This window comes from Panthera onca, chromosome B2, assembly GCF_046562875.1.
Source record: "Panthera onca isolate mPanOnc1 chromosome B2, mPanOnc1 haplotype 2, whole genome shotgun sequence".
Taxonomy (NCBI): Eukaryota; Metazoa; Chordata; class Mammalia; order Carnivora; family Felidae; genus Panthera; species Panthera onca.
Window position 1 is genome coordinate 64,759,315 of NC_138343.1, and position 20,260 is coordinate 64,779,574.

At 35.1% G+C, this 20,260-nt stretch overlaps 1 protein-coding gene across 44 annotated transcripts in view; it reads left to right on the forward strand.

Moving 5' to 3' along the window:
* The window catches only part of RIMS1 (regulating synaptic membrane exocytosis 1), a 490,576-nt gene that overhangs the window by 69,007 nt on the left and 401,309 nt on the right, over positions 1-20,260 (forward strand). For 37 of the 44 annotated variants that reach the window (XM_078447085.2, XM_078447067.2, XM_078447080.2 and 34 more), the window contains exon 2: positions 11,384-11,464. The exons of the other annotated variants lie outside the window; for them this stretch is intronic. In XM_078447085.2, coding sequence (XP_078303211.1) covers positions 11,384-11,464 — 81 coding nt within the window. The remainder of the gene's footprint in view (positions 1-11,383; positions 11,465-20,260) is intronic. 44 annotated transcript variants of the gene reach the window in all.

A 20,260-nucleotide genomic window follows, 5' to 3' on the forward strand; every position in this document is an offset into this window, starting at 1 on the left:
TAGAAAAACACTATAGCTGATATCAGAGCAATTGCTGCCTGTTTTCTTCCAGGATTTTTATGGTTTCATGTCTCACATTTAGGTTTGTAATCCATTTTGAATTTATTTTTGTGTATAGTGTTAGAAAGTAGTCCACTTTCATTCTTTCACACGTAGCTGATAACAGACTAGAGCTTTTTTCTTCAAAATAAAAATATTTATATTTAATATTTTTAGGTAAATGTCATCCTTACTTGCATTATTAATCTAGATTTCTACACTTTTTACTTATATTTGAAGGTATTTGTTATATTACAAAAGGAATAATTTAAGCAATTTCAAGGAAATGAATTTATGTTCAAATAGAATTCAGCTTGTGGAACAGAATACTGTTGCAACTTACACAGGGCTTTGTAAATGCCATGTCAAGTAGTTACCTTCTCTGCCTACACTTGGAGTTGTTGTGAGTATCATATGAGTTAATACATATAAAGAGCTTAAAAGAGTTCATGTAATGCTCAAAAATGTCACTTATTATTACCATCATCACTGATGACCAGACCGACTTGATTTCAGGTTGGGATCATAGCACTTGGCATGGTGTATGGCATAGAACACATTTCCTATAAGTACTTGTTCATTTATCCCAGAGATGTCATAATCATCAGGGCTTTCCAACTGGGGCTTTGGGACATGCCTCCATTTCATGTCCTAATACTAAAGCAGACATTTCTTGAACTTCCTCCCAGTAGTTGAGCTGCAGCTATTAAACAAAGTTTCTCTTGCCTATATAAGGACCCACTTTTTATAAGTTACTGGTGAAGGATTAATGAGAGTTCTTAGCCTGAAAGGCTTCCTGGAGTTTAGTACATTTCAGTTGAATTTTGAAAGAACTAAAAATTAATGGAGAGGGAAAGAAGGCAGATAATTTTGAGTGAAAAAAAAATGGCATATGGAATGGAGATTAAAATGACAAAATTATGTTCTAAAAATTTGAGATAGATATACCTGACTTGGGAAATGGGCTATGTTAGAAATTAAGAGGAAAAGATTAGTGAATGGGGGAATTTGTTGAAGAAATAGCCTGGAACTGGTAGCTATATATGTATTTGATAGGGTGGGGAATGCGAGCCCTTTTGCAGAATCTGTGAGTAGGAGCAAAATGGAACTTGAGGAAGACTACTCAAGCAGTTCGTTCAAGAGAGAAAATGAATCTGGAAGTAGTATACAAAAATAAGAAAGGGAAATTTCAAGAGATTCTTCAAAGGAATAGAGGACTTAATGGTTTATTGTCCATTAAGGAAAGTGATAATGATAATGGCATCAAGATCATGAACATCAGTAATAGGAAGGTTTGATTAATTCCTACATAGAATTTGGGAGTTGTTTAAGTTTGACAGGAGGAGGAATATTGAGTTTGGTATTTTAGTCTGTTTAAACTTGATTTTAGAAAGGTATTTAAGTAGATACAGATTTAAGATCTGATAGATAATGGGAGGTAAAGTCTGGAAATGGCAATTCACAAATCATCACCCATTTGAAGCCACAAGAATGGCAGTCCTAGCAAGTCAAGAGAGAGAGCAGAGGGTTTAGAGAATGTTTATCCTTGTCAATAAGGAGTAAGAAATCATATTCACTGGATTATCTTTCCAAATATCATACCTTTCATCAGTATTGTGGTTTCCTGACAGAATAAAGAAATACAATTTACAACAAAAAATGAATGCTATATATATATTTTAATATAGTACTTTAACATTTATTCATAAGTAATAGCCCACATACAACATATCTTCCTATCTGGCTCCATTTTCTAACTTTCTAGGCAGGTGAATCAGTTGAGAAAATGTTACAATTAATTGAAAGCAATGCCTGAAATATTTCATTAATCCTTTTCCAAGTTTCATTTTCCCATTTTATTTTATCTATTTAAAATCCACTTAAATACCACCAAGGAACCATTATGGACCTCTTAGTAGATATTTACTTAACTATCTGGCTCCCCGATGAGGAAGGAGAATGAATGCTTGTGGAAAAAAGGCATACTTAGATACATAGAACTACCCTAAAATCATTATTCAAAGAGCTATGGTTTTGTGTTACAAATAAAGAGCAAAAAAAAAAATTGTGAGTTGTAAGAAAGCTCTGGCAATAATCTTTACAAATACCATTTAGCTCTCTCAACTACGAAATTGTATTCTTCTTCTTCTTCTTCTTCTTCTTCTTCTTCTTCTTCTTCTTCTTCTTCCTCTTCTTCTTCCTCTTCCTCTTCCTCTTCCTCTTCTTCTTTTTTTTCCAAATTGCATTCTTTACTCTGGATATTTAGACTGTAGATAACCATTACCTGATAACTATCTGTTATTCTTCTACAGCACTGAAATATGGCATGGAGATGTGTGTGAAGGGTTGAAACTTGAAATAATCACTATTGTATGCCTCTTGCTAAAACTTGAATGATAATGAGATAGTTTATTTGCTCAAAACCAAGTAATTCATTGATAACATAGATTTTTTTATGATGAATTGAGCCTCCTGAAAAGAAATTGTGGTATTTCACAAATAAATGTGTAACTTGGGTCATGCCAAATGCAATATTGACATATGATCAGGTGCCATGACTAATAACATATGGAATTCTTAGCACAGCTGCTAGCCCACTGTAGGCACTCAGAAATTTTAGCTGATACTATTCACTGTTATTTCTCTGTTTTGTTATTGTGTAGTTTTCATATCTAAGAATGTTTACATTTATAGAAATTCATCTTGTTTTGCTGAGTTGCTTTTTTAAATTAATCAGGACAATTTTTAGTTACATTTTCTCTTTGAGAGTGCTACTATTCTTGTTTAACTTGATGTTATTGCTGACTGAACAGTCTCTCTCATCCCATTCAAGTCAGTGATTGTTAAAGATGGGAGAGACCATACTCAACCAGGCTTGGGACAGAGCCAGCAAGTTCAGACTAGTGGTTCTCCATCAGGCTGTCAGACACATGTAAGTTAGCTGTGAGCAGTATTAGGAACTATTCATTAATGAAATTGAACTAAAAGCTGACAACAGTTTCCTCTTTAGGATAGCTTTTTTTTAGGTCCAGGATTATACCCCCAATGCTCTCATTCTCATTCACTTTTAGACCTATATGCTTTCTTTCATAGAAAAGAAATAGGTGGGACTTTTGTTTGTGAAACTGGAGCCCACGGCGATGTGTTCCACACAGAAGCACTGTCACAAGTGCCAGAAGAACATAACAGGCTGACTTTACTGATCCAAACTATGTTCTTTCCGTCACTTGAGAAAATTAGATATTATTTAAGTTTTTGTGATGTTGTTCTTATTTGCTGTGGGTTGTCAGTCCCAGGTGAGTTTTTGTTGCTGTTGTCATTGTTTCATTTTTGTTTCCTTAAAACTCACTCTAAATCTAAAAGACTAAGTCCTCTGAACAGGCTTCAGATGTGTTTACCTAAATAGCTTGAACAGAGCTGGGTTAGTGAGAAAGAGAGGTAGAGTTAGCAACATTGCAGACTGCCCCACCTAGGTCTGCTCTGGGTGCTTACTGAGGAAAGCTGGATGCTCAAGGAGAAGCAAAAAGAGGTCCCTCTATGCCTATACTCAACAGGCAAAAGAAGAAACTGCCCACTTACTCTTGCTTTTAAGACACGGTGATCCTCCTCCCTACTGAAAACAAACTCTTGGTGGATGATGGTTGAGAGGAAAGAGCTCCTCCCTCAAACATGCCTCCCTACTCCAGGCACCCGGAAGGAGTGGGGAAGCTTTAAGCAGAACTTTCTGCCTCTAATAAGCTGAATTCGAATAAGAAAAGAGGTGAAGAGATGATTTTCCCCTCTCCAAGACCTTTACAAAATCAATCTGATGGAGCATTATCCTTCAGGAATCTTTTCTGCAGAAAATGGAGATGGCAGTTATGTTCAAATGAAAGGTGACATTTTGGGAACAAATCCCCTACCTGTTTGTTCTATGCCATCCCTCTTCCTCTCCCCAGCAACTTTGCTTTCTCACTAAATTCTGTCCTTTCTCCTGTCCTTCCTGTCTCTTTTCTTCTCTCCTTCCTTCCTCTCCTCACCCTCCTCCCTACCTGTACCTTTAACTACTTCCTTTTCCCTAGGCCAATTCCCTTGCCTAGAATCTTGCCTCTGAGTATGAAAAAAACATCTTTCCCTTCATTACTCCTCTTTTTTCAAGTCAGCTTTTGTCTCCATTTGCACTAATTATCTACATTCTCTCTCTGCACTTTCACATCACCCCTTGTCCTATTGACCCATCATAATTCCACTTGTGCCCCATCTCTTTTTACTCCTGGAGAGTTCAAAACATGATTTCAGGACTCCTCTTTGATGCCTCTGCTGCATTGACCATGTTAATTGCTTCCTACTTGTGGAAATTCCTTACTTCTTATTAGATGGATTTCCCCTCCTCTGGGGAATGAATGAAGTTCTCTCTTTCAGGTTTAGTGGCAGGAAAATTTCTGGTACTTTTGATTTTTCTTTTAAAGTCATTTTGTTTTTCAGGCAGCAGGTGGCTTTTGGAGAATGTACACAGGTTAATAAGTAGAAGAGTGTAAATGGGACAGTGTGGGGGGGGGGGGATGAGAACAGATATAAATCCATAGATATGTATAATATTTCAACAATTGGTGAATGAAAAAAAGAAACTAATTATGTTAACAGAAAATAGTAGCATGGATAAAAGGGGGTTAATTGGTCATATTGCCAAAATGTTGGAAACAATATTAGGAAACAAAATTAGCCTTTACAGACATAAGTACTAATAAACAGGTTTAAATAATTCAGAAGACCTGGACTTGGTTTTTTTACCTATCATTTTCTTTTTTATCAGTCTTTGAAAAATCTGTTTGCCTAAAATTTGGAATCACCCATTAATCTCTGTAGTGAATCTTTATCTTGTTATCACCTTGATTTTAGAATTCTACACTTTTTTGTCTGGTTTTGTGAATAAGTTCCTGGCCTTTTCAGGAAAGGTTCAGCAACCCTCATCAGTCATTGTGAAAAATGTCCAGCTGGTTTCCCTTTTCATTAGGAACCTGCTTCTTCTGTCCTCCTGTCTTTTTTTTTAAAATAAAAATTACTCCAATGTAGCTTCTGAGGATTCCCTGAATGCACATCAGAGGTATAACAGGCCCTGATGATTTGTGATTAGTACATCTGGATTTTCAAGAAAAATACCAACATTCACTCTCTCCTTCTGGTGTAGAAGTTTTACTGTTTCGTCTTCATCTTATGGGTAACAGTCATCATACTCATTTGTTCATGGTTAAGTTGACATGAATATGCAATTTTTAAAAACTCACTTTTTAAAGTAATATTTTTCAGCTTTTTCTCTTTTAGTATTTGTGAGTGGAAATGAGATCACTGTGGAAGGCCTCCTTTGAAAAATATATTTGAAGAGATTTTTATCAATTGTATTATGTTTCTTTTGAAAATGAATTTTTAAAAATCTCTTTAGCTTTCTTGATTCTTTTTCCTTTATAAACTCGTAATATATGCCAGATGGCTTGTCTTGCTGTTCACATTCCATAGTGTTGCCATTGGTCTTAAGGTCACTCTACATTTCTAATTTAACCAACCTGACTGCCTGTGTTAATGTCAGGAGGCTGCTTGCAATGATGGAAAGGACATCAACTTTGATACCAAATAGACCTTGATAAAAATCTTGGCTTCTTAAAATATCAATATTTGCCATTCCTATTGAAAAATAATTTAATCTCTTGGATGTACAGTTTCTTCATCTGTCAAATGGGACAATCAAATCTCTTTTTTGGGGTAGATATCTTGAAGATTGAATAAGATATGCTGCTTGGATTTGGTACATAATTGGTGTTAAATGAAAACAAGTACTTGTTATTTTCCCACCCTGTTTAGAAAAATCAGAAGAAAAAGAGATTAATTTTCTCTCTTTACTATTAAAAGATTGCCTCATATACAAATATTTTATTTGATAAAATATCAGTACACTAGATGTTAAATTGTATCTTCCTGGTTTGAGCAATGGCTTGACATTAAAGAGTCTTTTCCACTAAGTAAGTTATATGGTGAGAAATACCTATTTTCTTGTTCAGAAAGAGAATGAAACTTAGTCAAACTGTATGAAAACACATTAGCGAAGTTATTCAAGTCACAAAACCTATTGGCCATAAATCAATTTATATTCTGTAAATATTTTATAGAATTGCTGTAATCTTGCAAAAAAGTGTTACCTAGAATCTATCCTAAATCACTATATTTTAGAGTCTTAAAATTAGTCAAGTTTGAAACCCACAGCTTTTGTCCTTTTTATGTTATTCATTCATGTAACAATTATGTATTGAGTGACTATTACATCGGACACTATTCTAGGTTCTTGGCATACGTCAAGGAACCAAAGAGACCAGGATGCCTCCTCTTGAGCAGTTCATATTTTAGCAGTGGGAGGCAGTAAATTTTAGTAAGTAGTAGAGCAAGTAAAGGGCATTGGACGTATATGAGTGTGGTGGCTGTGGGAAAGCAGATTATAGTGGTGCATAAAATAATCAGAATAGGAATCATCAAAAAATGACATTTGAGCAAAGTCTTGAAAAAGGTAAGGAGGTTAGTCTGCCAATATCAGGAAATAACATTCCAGATGGAAGGAAAGGTTGGTTGGTTGAAAGGGACCCAAAATAAGATCATGTCTGGTGTGTCTGAGGAAAACCAGCCAGTATGGTTGGAGTGGAATGAGCAAGGAGGGAGGAAGGAAGCAGTAGGAGATGAACTCTGAGAGTTATAGGAGGCCACATTATATTCTGAGGACTCTGGCAATTTATTGTGAGTAAACTGGGGAACCACTGTAGAATTTTTGAGCACAGCAGTCATGATCTGATTTATCTTTAAAAAAGAGTCACTCTGGCTATTGTGTTAAGAATAGACTATAGGATAAGGGCAAGGGTAAATGCTGGGCAATCAGTTAAAAGTCTTGTGGGAATGCAAGTAAATGGTGATAAGGTCTCAAGACAGGGTAGCAATAATGGAGGAGATAAAAAAATGGTCAGACTCTGGATAGAAATTGAAAATAGAACCAATCTGATAGATTGGACACAAAGTGTTAAGAGAAAAGAGGAGTAAAGTCTAAAGTTTTTGGCTTCAATTGCTAGAGAAATGTATTTGCAATCAGCCTAGATGGAGATGGCTGCTGGAGAATCCTTGTTTCTATATATATTTTAATTAGTGATCTGCAAATCAGGAGATTATGTATTAAAAAAAATTCATTTTCTCAATCTTATGTTATTTTAACTGGCTCTAAGATTTCTTATGACAAATGCAGAGTAGTACAAAAACACTTGGGGAGTAAGCACAAATACAGTTTTTCCCCAGACACTTTGAATGTACTAATCTCCACTGATGATTGGAGAAATCTCAGTAAAATTCAAAAAACAAGAAATTGAGAACAGAAATGTAAACATGCCATATCTATTTGACAGCTTAGTGCACAGTAACTAGTTTCCTGACATTAGCCATGAAAGATAAAACAATTTAGATGACTTTCAAGTTGAAATAAAGTTTCATAAAGTAGTGTTTTGTGTGTGTGTGTGTGTGTGTGTGTGTGTGTGTGTGTGTGTGTGTTTTGCAGGTGGGTGAAGGGGGTGAGTAGTGATTACAGGAACCAACATTGAAACTCAAAATAGAGAAAGTAATTATGTAAATTATGTTTTTTGAAGGCATTTAAGATTTTTAACTCACATACTCTGAGTATCTGGAAGCACATTTAGTTCCTGTTTAGAAAGATGAAAGTCTTACCATAACCTCATCGACAGGTTTGTGGCAGTTTGAGTTTCTCCCGTGTGTATGTGCAGGAAGAGTAGACGTGGTTGAGTGGGCAGTTGGCAGACATTCATCGCATTGATTGCAGTCATTCATAAAACCCAGCAGTGCTGAGGGCGGAGTCAGGAGAAGCGGTCCCCTGAGGTGGTTGCAGAATGTCTCATTTGCATAAATCTGCAGTAATGCTTGATGATGAAGGTATGCTCACTTGCAGTTTGAAGACTGTGTAGAATCCATGTCTGATAAATCTCTGAGGAATTAAAGACAGTTGCAAAGAATAAGAGGTCAAACCCCTTGAACTCCTAGTCTGTTGATCCATAACGATTCTGGGAAGTCAGCACTTTGGCAGGGTTTGTGGCCTCCTTATGTCTGGCTGAAGGAATAAATCATATGTAGAGGAAAAGACTTAATTGCTACAACATATTGAAATAGTGTTGTGTTTGTTGTGTTTCTTAAAGTATGAGGAGGTCTGTATTATTATAAGTTTAATGCCTAGGAGATAATAGAAAGTGCTGGTACTAAACAGTTTCTACATATTAGAACCGTCAAAACTATTAACAGTTTACCCCTCCAAACTGTGATATGCCAGACACAACAATTCCAATTATGATTTTAAAGAAATGTTAATCCAAAAAAGAAATGTTAATCCACACAGGCTACCAAAAATCTTATAAGCATATTATATTTTTTATGTACCTTTTTTTTTTAATGTTTATTTTTGAGAGAGAGAGAGAGACAGAGTGTGAGCAGGGGAGGAGCAGAGAGGGTGGGAGACAAGAATCTGAAACAGGCTTCAGGTTCTGAGCTGACAGCACAGAGCCCGATGCGGGACTTGAACCCACAAACTGTGAGATCATGACTTAAGCCAAAGTCAGATGCTTAACCAACCGAGCCACCCAGGCACCCCTATTTTTTTCTATGTCTCTTATGAATGTATCTGAGCATAGGGGTTTTTTAAAAAATCTTTTTTTTCTTATATCTAAAAAAACTTCACTAAAAACATGCCAAATTACAAAATGTAGGAATATAGGGGCTCCTGGGTGGCTCAGCTGGTTGGGTGTCCAACTTCGGCTCAGGTAATGATCTCACAGTTTGTGAATTCAAGCCCCGCATCTGGCTCTGTGCTGACAGCTCAGAGACTGGAGCCTGCTTTAGATTCTGTGTGTGTGTGTGTGTGTGTGTGTGTGTGTGTGTGTATCTCTCTTTCTCTCTCTCTCTCTGCTCCTCCCTGCTAAAGGTCTGTGTCTCTCTGTTTCTAAAAATGAATAAACATTAAAAAAATATAGGAATATATATTACCATAGTTTAGAATCCCATCAGATTGGTTGAATAATTAGCAATCTGAAATAGTTTTTCCCTCTGAAAACACAGATTCAGTAGCCAGCTATATCACTGTAGTCCTGTGGTCAGAATACATGTTAGTATGAAAAATATGTTGTTTATCTGCTTTTTAAAAATTAATTTAAGTGTATTAATTAAGTATATTCAAAATTATATCTCAGTTGTAAATACTAAATGTTTTTAGTGTGATATATTTGTTTTCATTATTTAATATTTAAAGTTCAGAAATTCAAATAAAGTTTTATTTGAAAGATTATATAGTTTTACAGACAGAAGCAGTGTGTCAGCTATTGTGCTTTTACACCAAAACCACTGGTTATTTGAAATTAGTTGAGAATTTTCATACTCAGATGTGGTCTTTCACTCAGATTTAAAAAAAAAAGTTTTACTTAGAAACCTATCTTTAGTGCTAGCTGATAGTCCACATTTATTACAAAAAGAGTTACTTAAAAGCATATCTAAGGAAAACTGTAATTAAAGTAGCTGATTTATTTTATTTCAAAATTTTGTATTAATACCTGAAACTTTAGAGAAAAAAAAGAAATGAACTAAGACAGAAGGTTGCATATGGTTTCCCATAGATATAATTCTTCAAAATTTTTTCCAAAGTTGGTGATATTTCCAATATTTTAACAAACCAGTGCATGTAGATTAAATATGCTAAATGTACTATTTTTACTTGAGTGAGAATTTCTAAAGATTTTCCAGTGCGATGAAATGTAACTTCCTGAGCATTGTACTTTGTATAAGTTAGACTAACATTTCAGAGCTCAGAAATCCCAGGACATTATTTCTTCCTAACAAGTACCTTCCTGAATATTCCCTTAACCCTGATGCCTAAGGGGCTTTTTTCTTCCATGAAACCAGAACAAGAACAGAAGGCTTTGTGGTTCCTGTGGATGTTTTTGACTCCTCTCTTGACCAGTCCATTAAGAGTTTGGCATCAGTTCTTGAAAAATGCCACATTTCTTTACTTTTATCCTAGGAAGGAAGTATACTGAGGCTTTGAAATGGTACCACTTTCTTTTCTCATCACGTTACATATTGATTTCTAAGTCTTACTTGATCTTGTTTGGAATGAGCAGTATATGTGTGTGCACGTTTCTGTGCGTTGTGTCCACGTTTCCCTGTATCATTTCTTTCAGAAGTGGAGAATTTTGCCATGCAGCTTTTAGCTCTGGGAAAAGTTTATCTGCCACTGCCTCATCAGCGATCCACTTCTGGAATAACATGACTGGCCTTAAAAATTAGTAGTGTAGTCAAACCTCCCAGAAGCCTTTATGGAAGTTGTGAAGAACGAGACTCAAATTTGAGAATGTTGGGTCCTGAGGGGCTTTCCCATCTAGCAAAGTCTAAGATGTGGTGTCTCAGCTCTATAACCAAGCATTCCCTATTAAAAGCAATATTTTTAAAGCTTTTGGGGTGAAGGGATATCTGAGCCATCCAAGTACAGCCTCAGATGGGGTGTTTTTGGATTTCTGCCAATGAATCCCTTCAATGCTCAGTATGCCCTGTTAATAGGGTGAGAGCATCTTCTGCTGCCCTTTAGAGCTCTGTTATATTGTCTGTCCTCTGCATTTATGTATCCTGTAATGGAGGACTCAAGACACAAAGACCTTTTATATATTTTTCACATTGTAGAGGTATTTTCTCTATGTATTGTGTACACACACACACACACACACACACACAAATACTTTATATATGAACATTTCCTTCTAAGTCTTTCTCTTAATTAACTTGAAGGGGATTTTGAACATAGAGAATATCTTCAGTCCTGTTCGATCTCTTTTTGATAAAGGAAAAAACCTGTGTGGTAAGGAATAGCATGAAACAGGAGTCCATATCTTTTAGTAAAATAGCCAAAGCCACAGAAAATCCTGCCCATATTTTAACATATCAACACAACAGTTGTTCATATTTTTAAGCTTTCAGATGTCATCACATGGTGAAGCCAAAGCTTTCAGTAGCATTTCTTCTATGGGGAAAACTGCTGACAATCGTTGTATTGGTGCTAAAAGGAAAATCAAATAAGGAGGCTAGCACAGATTTTATTTGGGTACAGCTGAGCTCTTGAAAGTCTGAGTCAAAAATACCCAACTCTAAGGGCTTTTCCAGGGCCTCCAGGTTAATATAGAAGGGGCTTACAAAGATTTTCCATTAGACTGTGTTTTTAGTACCGTGTTTAATTTCCAGATGTGTTCTACCCTTTTTATAATTAATAGTGCGTTGTGCTGTCTATCATGCGCCCCAGGTGTGTTGTCAGGGACATGGCGAAGCCTGCTGCCTGCAAAACACCAAGAAATGCTGAAAGCCAGCCCCACCAACCTACACCGTGAGTATGGCATTAGTTTTATTGACTGAAAATGTCGTCTCTTACACAGATCACTGGTTACGGATTTATTAATTCACATTGCATGTGGGAGTAAGATACTCTGACTACTCGTGTATGTGTAATAAAAAGGCTATATTGAATCAGATAAAATTATCTGGAAACATGAGCTCTGTATTAAGTACCTTTGTTAAGTGATGTTTCTAATGCCATATTGGAAGCATAAAACTAATTAGAGGAAAGGGACACACTTTTAGGGGTTCTAGGGTGGCAGAAATTCTGTACCTTTTGGATTTAGAATGTGTGTGAGCTGGAGCCTAGGATTTTAGGGACATAGGAAGGCAAGGTGCAGACAGGGAAGGAGCCTGCAAGTAAGGGAGGTAGTCCACTACCCACCCTCACCGTATTACTTAAAGGCACGGACAATCTAAAAGAGCAGATTGTCCATCTAGTTTCATTTTTATTATTGCAAACTCAAGTGTAGATATTAGTGAAGAGTTAAATGACCAACACAAAAGGGAAGCAGGAAGTAGAGAGGAAGCCAAATAAGTAAATTCTGAGTTGTGAACATGGATTTTGATGAGATAAAATGTCAATAGCTTTAAAATTCTGCAGAGTAACAGGATATATTCAGTCTTCTGAATAGAATTATGCTTTTAGTAAGAAAAATTAAACATTCCCTTAACATGTCTCAGCAGCGGCAATACTCTGCAGAACAACCATTACAGCCAAGTAGTTACTATTGGTTTTTATCAAATACCTTTGAAGAAATGTCCTAAGAGTGATTTTCTATAGATTTCTTTAGCTGAGAAGTCTTTGAAGTAAACCAAAATAAAGTGATAAAATTGTAGAGAGTAAGAAGATACATAAATTTTTGTTTAATTCTGTTGCTATGACAAGTTTGTATTAACATTGGCAAAGACTAAAATTAAATAAAACATTTAAATGCTTATAGTTTATATATTACATTCAGTCACAAATCATTTAAAATTATTTGTGTTTTAGGAAAGGAAATTTTGGTGAATAAATTTCAAGAGGCCCAATAGATCAATTGTAGATTTTATCTCAATAAGTATGCTTGAATATCACCTTCTACATTTAATCAGTACTTTTCAAGGAATAAAAATAATTTGGATTTAAATGTAGTAAAACACGACTTGTTTTGAAATTGTACATTGAAAAAAAGTTGGAAGAAGTACTCTTAATGATATTGCCATGTTTTTTTTTCTATAAATGTTTCTGCTTTAAAACCATTTTCCTGCTGATGGAACTTTCCTTAAGAATTCATGGAAGCTTATGAGCCCTGCTTCCTATCTTATGTTCTAGGCATTACAAAATGTTTTACTTTATATTAGGATTATATTAGAATTCAAGCTATTCCTGGGAAAGTTCTTTGGAGAATTAATATTGATTTTAAAATTTATATTCCACATATTGAGGTTCCATTTTAATTGATCCCACTCATTTTAATGTCTGTTTTAAATTGGAATTATTAGAATCATAACAGCAATTGTTGTACTTCCCAACAAGATTTTAGATAATTTTCTTTACTTTGTTTTTAGTTTCCATAGACTTAAGAGTTGTAGAAATCCATCGTAATTTATATTTCACCTAGTGGAACTTTCCTGGTGGTCCTTCTGAGTATAGTAGCCAAGAAGAAGCAACTGTAGTCCCTTTGAATCCTCTATTTTGACAACCTCTTTGTTTACCTGAACTTTTCAAATTAAAATAGTGAACCTCTCTTTAGGTAAATTGAAAAATTTAAAGTTTGCAATCCATTCCTTATCCTGCTGATTCTCTATAGTGTGTTTGTAATTTGAGCTCTCCATATCCACACGTGTGCCTATCTAGGTTGATAAGAAAAGGCAATAATAAACAGCGGGGAGGGGCAGGGAAATTAAGGATGGCTTTAGCCTGCAGGTGAGTGTTTTTAAATTTGTGAGTCACTACCTATCACTGGATCTGAAAATCAATAAAGGCTACTTTTTTGTTTGTTTGTTTTAATTTGAATGGAATAGAAGAGATTAGAAAAATCCAAGAAAGCATCCTAGGTTAATATTATAGCATGAAATTAGATTTCTGTGTATGATAACTGGGTAAAAATATAAAATGTAACACACACTATAGTTATAAGGATGCACTAATGGGTTTTAATTGGGAGAGTGGCTTAGTCAGATTTGCATTATATGTATGTGTGTAGGTATATAAAATATGTATTACTTTGACAGAAGTGAGCAAAATGGAATATGAGTGTGATGTGGGCAAAACTAGGAATAAGCAAATCAATTAACAGACAGTTGTAATAGTCCAAAGAAAGATAATGATAAGCCTTTGACCTATAGGAGTGGCAGAAGGTGTGGGAAGGAAACATCTCAAGAGCTAAGTAAGGAGTCACATTGGCATTGCTTGATTGTCAATTGAATATGGTTTTGTAAAGAAAGAATTTAGAGGGACTGTCATATCAATTGTTTGGTAATTAAGGTCCACTGACTGAAAAGTAGAATTAAAGAAGCTAAGTAGGTCTAGGTAGGTAAGCAGTGAGGAGTTTGGATTTTGATATAATGATTTTGTGGTACTTGTGCTATAGGTCTATAGGTCCAAGAAATAGTTGGGTATATGAACCTGAAATAGTTAAATGGAAAAGTAGATGACATCACCAAAATATATATAGTTACAAGAAAATAGCATAGGGAGCCTTAGGTAAAATTAGTGCATAATGAATGGGTAAAGGAAAAGGATCCCATGACTCAGCTGAGAAATAAAGAAATAGAAGAACCAGAAGCCAAGGTAGTAGAGGGGCTCAAGGGGAATCTCCAGTAGTATCAAATACAGCAGAAAATCAGTTAATGACTTCAGAGATAAAAAAAATATCCTTTGAATTGTCCATATAGAAGTAAGTCATTGGTGGCATTTGTTACAGCAGTTTTAATATATACGTGGGTGGAATTACTCTATTTCAATAGTTGTGAGAAGGAAATGAGAAGTCAGGAAAGGAAATGGTGATTGTACATGACTTTTTCAAAATGCTTGACTGTGTAGGAAAAGAGTGGTAGGTAGACAGGAAGTAGGGTGGCTATACTTATGTTACTTGGTGCATTCTATTTTGCAAATCTTGATTGATGGATACACATATCAATATACTTTATATTTTTGATAACTGTGTATAAACTATCCAAAGATTCTTTTTTAGTTATTAGTAAAATGTCACTTAGTCATATTTTAGACATGCTGCATAAGTTGTCATCAGTTAATCAAAGTAACAAATGTATCAAAAATAATGGTGAAGTTCAACAAATTGAGTTCCTCAAGTGTAAGTATAAATGAGACAGAACGCCTGTCTCTTATTAAGGGTTTTCTCTCAAGTTGGAGGTGGCAGTTACATAATCAAATAAATTATAATACTACATGATGAGTGAAATATGTTAAAAAATGATTTATTCTGTTTGGGGTTGTTGGGGTCAAGGAAGGATTTAAGAGCCTGCAATAGTTAATATGGATTTTGAAAGATGGATAGTTCAGTAAGTAGGCAGTTTTGGAATACAGTTTTCCAGACGGAGAGAACAGTTGCCCAAGGCCCAAAACACCAGGTGGTGCTGGGGTAATTTAAAACATGTGCTCAATACTGGAACCTGAGTACATGTGTGTATATGTATTTGTGTGTTATGTGGTTGTGTGGGTGGATAGGAATTCATATGTGTAGGGGTGAGTGTGGGTTTTGTGTGTAAAAGAGAAGACAGAAAGGAGGTAGGAAGTGGTGCATCAAAATCTCTGGAGAACAGGACATTTGTCTAACTTGGAAAAAGTAAATAATTGTGCCTTCTCTTAGGTTTTATTTTTAATACTGTATTTTGAAATTTGACATACCATTAAGGGTTTTTGAGTTTTTCAAAGTGATTATGGATTTAAAAAGTCTGAGGAACTCTTGTGTACACATCAATATCTGTCCTAGGTGTTAGCAGGAATAAGTAGGAGAGGTAGGAGGTAGGGCAGATTTGAGGAAATTTTCCAGGTAGTATAATTAGAGTATAGTGATTCTTTAGATATAGTAATAAAACAAAGATGAGAGGAGATAACTCACTTTAGTTCAAGAGATTAGGTGAATGTGATAAAATTAAGAAGAGAGTTAATTTAGGCATGAAAGCAAGTTTAGATTTAGCATTAGACTTATGTATTAGTAGACAAAGATCTCTCCAATTGAAACATTCAGAAGACAGTTGGCTATTTGTATCTCAAACTCAGGAGAGGGTTAGATGAGATATACTAATTTGTGAGCAATTACTTTATAATAAAAACCATTAGGACAACTGAAATAGCATGGAGAGAAAGTATAGAGTTGGAAGGAAAGACTGCAATCAGCAGTGTAGAGGGTATCAACTGTACTGCAACAAAGAGCAGAGGAATTAAGTAAATTATGAAAGATCATGCAAGAACAAACTTGTCCCAGTTTTCCTGGAACTATCCATGCTTTAGTACCGAAAGTCCCATGTCCTGGAAATCCCCCAAACTTACCCCCCAGTCCTTGGAAAATTGGAATGGTTGGTCACACTAGAAATGAAGTTGGAATTTGCAAGTAAAAATCCAGAAAATGAGTGTATAAAGGGAAATGTACAAAGGGAAAAAAATGCTTAGACAATGTTTGTGTTATCAGGTGGAAGGTGACATTATCAGGAATAAGTTGAATCCATAGAGGTACATGTATCATAATTCAGTCTTTCTTGTTTTGCTTTGTCTTTGTTGGTGATTGCCTACTTTTTAAAATGAACATATAATTCACATACCATATATACAATTCACCTTTCAAGGTGTGCAATTTAGTGGTTTTCACAAAATTGTGCAATTGTCACTTCTTTGTAATTTGAGAAACTTTGATCATCCCAAAAAGAAAACTTCTATCCATTAGTAGTCATTTTCCTATTCTCTTTAAAACTCAGTTCCTAGCATTCTCAATGGATTTGCCCCTTCTGGAAATTTCATATAAATGGAATCATACGATATATGGACTATTTATGACTGGCTTTACCATTTAGCATGATATTTTCAAGATTCATCCATGTTATACATGTGTCAATACTTCATTTTTCTTATTGCCAAATAATACTCCTTTGTATGTATATACCACATTTTTGTTTATCCGACCATCATTTAAGTGGACCTTTGGATTGTTTCCAATATTTAAGCTATTATGTATAAAGCTGCTCTTAACATTTATGTATAATTTTTTGAGTAGACATATATTTTCAGTTCTCTTGAGTATAAACCTATGAATGAAATTGCTGAGTCATGTGGCAGCTGTATGTGTACATTTTTTAGGAATTGTCAAACTGGATTTCAAATCAGCTACACCATTTTACGTTGCTACCAGCAATGTAAAAGAATTCCAATTTCTCTACATCTTTGCCAACACTTGAGATTGTTAGTCTTTTTTTGTTATAGCCATTCTTGTGAGTGTGAATTGTATGAATGGGTTATCTTCTTGTGATTTTGATTTGATTTCTATAATGAATAATGATGTTGAGTATCTTTTCATGTGCTCATTGATTATATTTCGCTTCTTTGGAGAAATGTTGATCAAAATCTTTTGTCCATTTTTAATTGAGTTATTTGTCTTTATTGAGTTGTAAGAGTTCTTTATATGTAATGGATACCACATCCTCATCAGATAAATGATTTGCAAATATTTTCTCCCATTTAGTGAGCTGTCTTTTTATTTTCTTGATAGTACCTTGAAGCACAGGTTTTTTAATTTGATGAAGTTCAAGTGATCTATCTTTCCTTTAGTTACTCATGCTTTTGTTGTTATAGCTAAGAAACTATTGTGAAATCCCAAACTCCTTCTTCTTAGGGTTTTATAGATTTAGTTCTTATATTTAGGTCTTTAATCCATTTTGAGTTACTTTTTATATATGGTGTGAGGTAGGGATCCAATTTCATTCTCTGGTACATTGGATATCTAGTTGTCAAAAAGTGGTTATAGCAGACATACATATCTTGTTCCTTATCCTAGGAAGAAAGCCTTAATTTCCCTATTAAATATGATGTTAGTTGTGGAGTGTCAGTAGATGTTTTTTTTAAATTAGGTTTTGGAAGTTTCTTTCCATTTCTAGTATGTCGAGTGTTCATGTCATAAAAGGATATTGGATTTTCTCAAACGCTTTTTCTGCATTTATTGAGATGGTAATGTGCTTTTTGTCCTTTATTTTATTAACATGGTGTACTGCTTTGATTTTCATATGTTGAGCCAATCTTGCATTACTGGGATAAATCCTATTTGGTTATCCATTTTACATATTTCTTTATTTGATCTGCTATTATTTTTGATGATTTTTGTGTATATATTTATAACTAATATTGGTTTATAGTTTTCCTGTGATTTCTTTGTCTGATTATAGTATCAGGGTAACATTGATCTCATAGAATGAATTTAGAAGTATTCCCTATTATTTCATTTAGAAAGAGTTTGTGAAAGATTACTGTAAATTTTTTCCAGATGTTTCAGAATTTACCAGTGAAGCCATCAGCTTCTGTGAAAGCTAATGGGAAGCTATTTGATTACTTAAATTCTGTTTTATTTGAACATTTATAATGATTCTTATAAATGTGTATGAAATCCTCACATCTTCAGAAAAGCTCATATTCAAAAGTCAATTCTAGGGGTGCCTGGGTGGCTCAGTCGGTTAAGCGGCCGACTTCGGCTCAGGTCATGATCTCGCGGTCCGTGAGTTCGAGCCCTGCGTCGGGCTCTGTGCTGACAGCTCAGAGCCTGGAGCCTGTCTCAGATTCTGTGTCTCCCTCTCTCTCTGACCCTCCCCTGTTCATGCTCTGTCTCTCCCTGTCTCAAAAATAAATAAAACGTTAAAAAAAAAAAAAAACAACAAAAAACAAAAGTCAATTCTATATAACCCTTGAACCATTCACGATTTGGGATTATTGACACTTGTGATTTCTAGTTCCTAGAAAATAAATTTAACTCTGTTGTGTGTATGCGTGTGTGTGTTCATGTGTATGACCAATTTCATCATATAAAAATTACCAGTGTAACCTCAGAGTCTGGGTTCAGTATAGTTAAGGAATCAATCAGAAGGTGAGATTCTTTGGTTTGGATTTCTCTGATTACATTTGGGAAAAAAATGAGAAATTGGTTTTTGTATGAGTTTGTTGTTTTTGTTTTTGTTTTTCTTTTTTTTTTTTTACTTTAAAAAATTTGTTACTCATATGTTTGTAAGTTCTGTAATTAATTATCAATTTAATTTATTTAACAAAAAATGGATTTAGGTTCCAGGTAAAAATTCAAATTATTCAGTCTCAGGATTTTATTTTGCTATTTTGTTTTTGTCCTTTCTACTTCTTCTTTTCTAGAAATGATCTCTCTATGCAGTGGTAATTCATATCCTGGACTGGATCATTGAGCACCATCTGCATTGAAGCTTTTGACATGGACATGTGTGTCACACATACTCTTTTTTTCCCCCTTCTTCACAGTTTCAGATGAGTCAGCCTTGAATTGACAGGGAGGCTATATCCACACTTTTTTAATAGGCGTACTTTTTCAAATCTCAAGGGCATGCTTTTTTTCAGCAATGACAATCTTTGTTCAGATTAATTGTAACACAGGGACTTCTGAGAACCAACATGTATGGGATCAGAATGAATATAATCATGTAAATGTGGTAGCTTATATTTAACCTAATTTTAAAATAGTGCCTTGGGAATAAAAAATATAATGAGGAAAATATATATTAATATATATGCTTTTCCCATAATTTATGTTAAATATACATATATCTTTATACTTGATTATATCTTTTCTCATTTAAAATCACGTATCTAACATCAACATTATATCATATACTAATTAACAGAGTAAACAGAAGCATGTCTCTGAAATTATAAATAGTTGGACAGAAGCCTATGGCCCTATGTCAGTATGCCTTTAAGCTCTGCATACCAGACATGAACTTCAGGCTGTGTATATTAAATGCCTAGAATTCTGTCTTGCCATAGTAGTGGATTGCAGAGGTTCCATGGATAATGTAGAAAATTGGGCAGCCCACTGGCAGACTGTCTACCACCCCAGATACAACACCATCATGAATACAGTGATTCTTCTCAAAAACCTGGGAGAGGCCCTGTGAATGCTGGAATCTAGCCTGCTTTTCCCTGGTTGACCTGATCTTGCCCCTCTGCACCTCCTGGGCCATGTGGTATTCTCTGTTCCTGAAGCTTAGCAGATTTTGTACTCAGCCTTTTCCAAATTCTCTTAAATTCTCAGTTCAGGTGTGGTCTATTCCTTCAGTAGATACCAGTTAAATCAGCTTTGGAAGAGAAGGTAGCATTGAGGAGAGGGGAAGTAAACTTCTTCAACTGATAGAGATTGTGCAGTAGGTGAAGCAGTTTGCTGCTTGCTTTCCAATGAGTCAGGCTGTTCATTCTTCTTTCAACAAATATTTATGTAGTTTATACTGTGTGTAGAGCCCAGTGCCAGGCACTGGATATGATGATGGATAAAGTAGAGTCCTTGCCCTTGTAGAACTTAAGAGTGTGGGAGGAGAGAATCTAAACAAAAACACAGTTTATAAAACTCTTCATTTTTAATAAGAGCCTAAACTGAATCTATGTAGTGTTAGAGAACTACACAGGGGAAACTATTTAGAGAGGATGTTCAAGGAAGACACAGAAGAGATGATATTTAGGGAGAGATTTGAAAGATGAGGAGTCAGCCTTGTGAAGATCCAGCAGAAGGGAATTCCAGGCAGAGAGGATGGTATGTGCAGTGCATCTTAAATGGAAACCAGTGTAGCC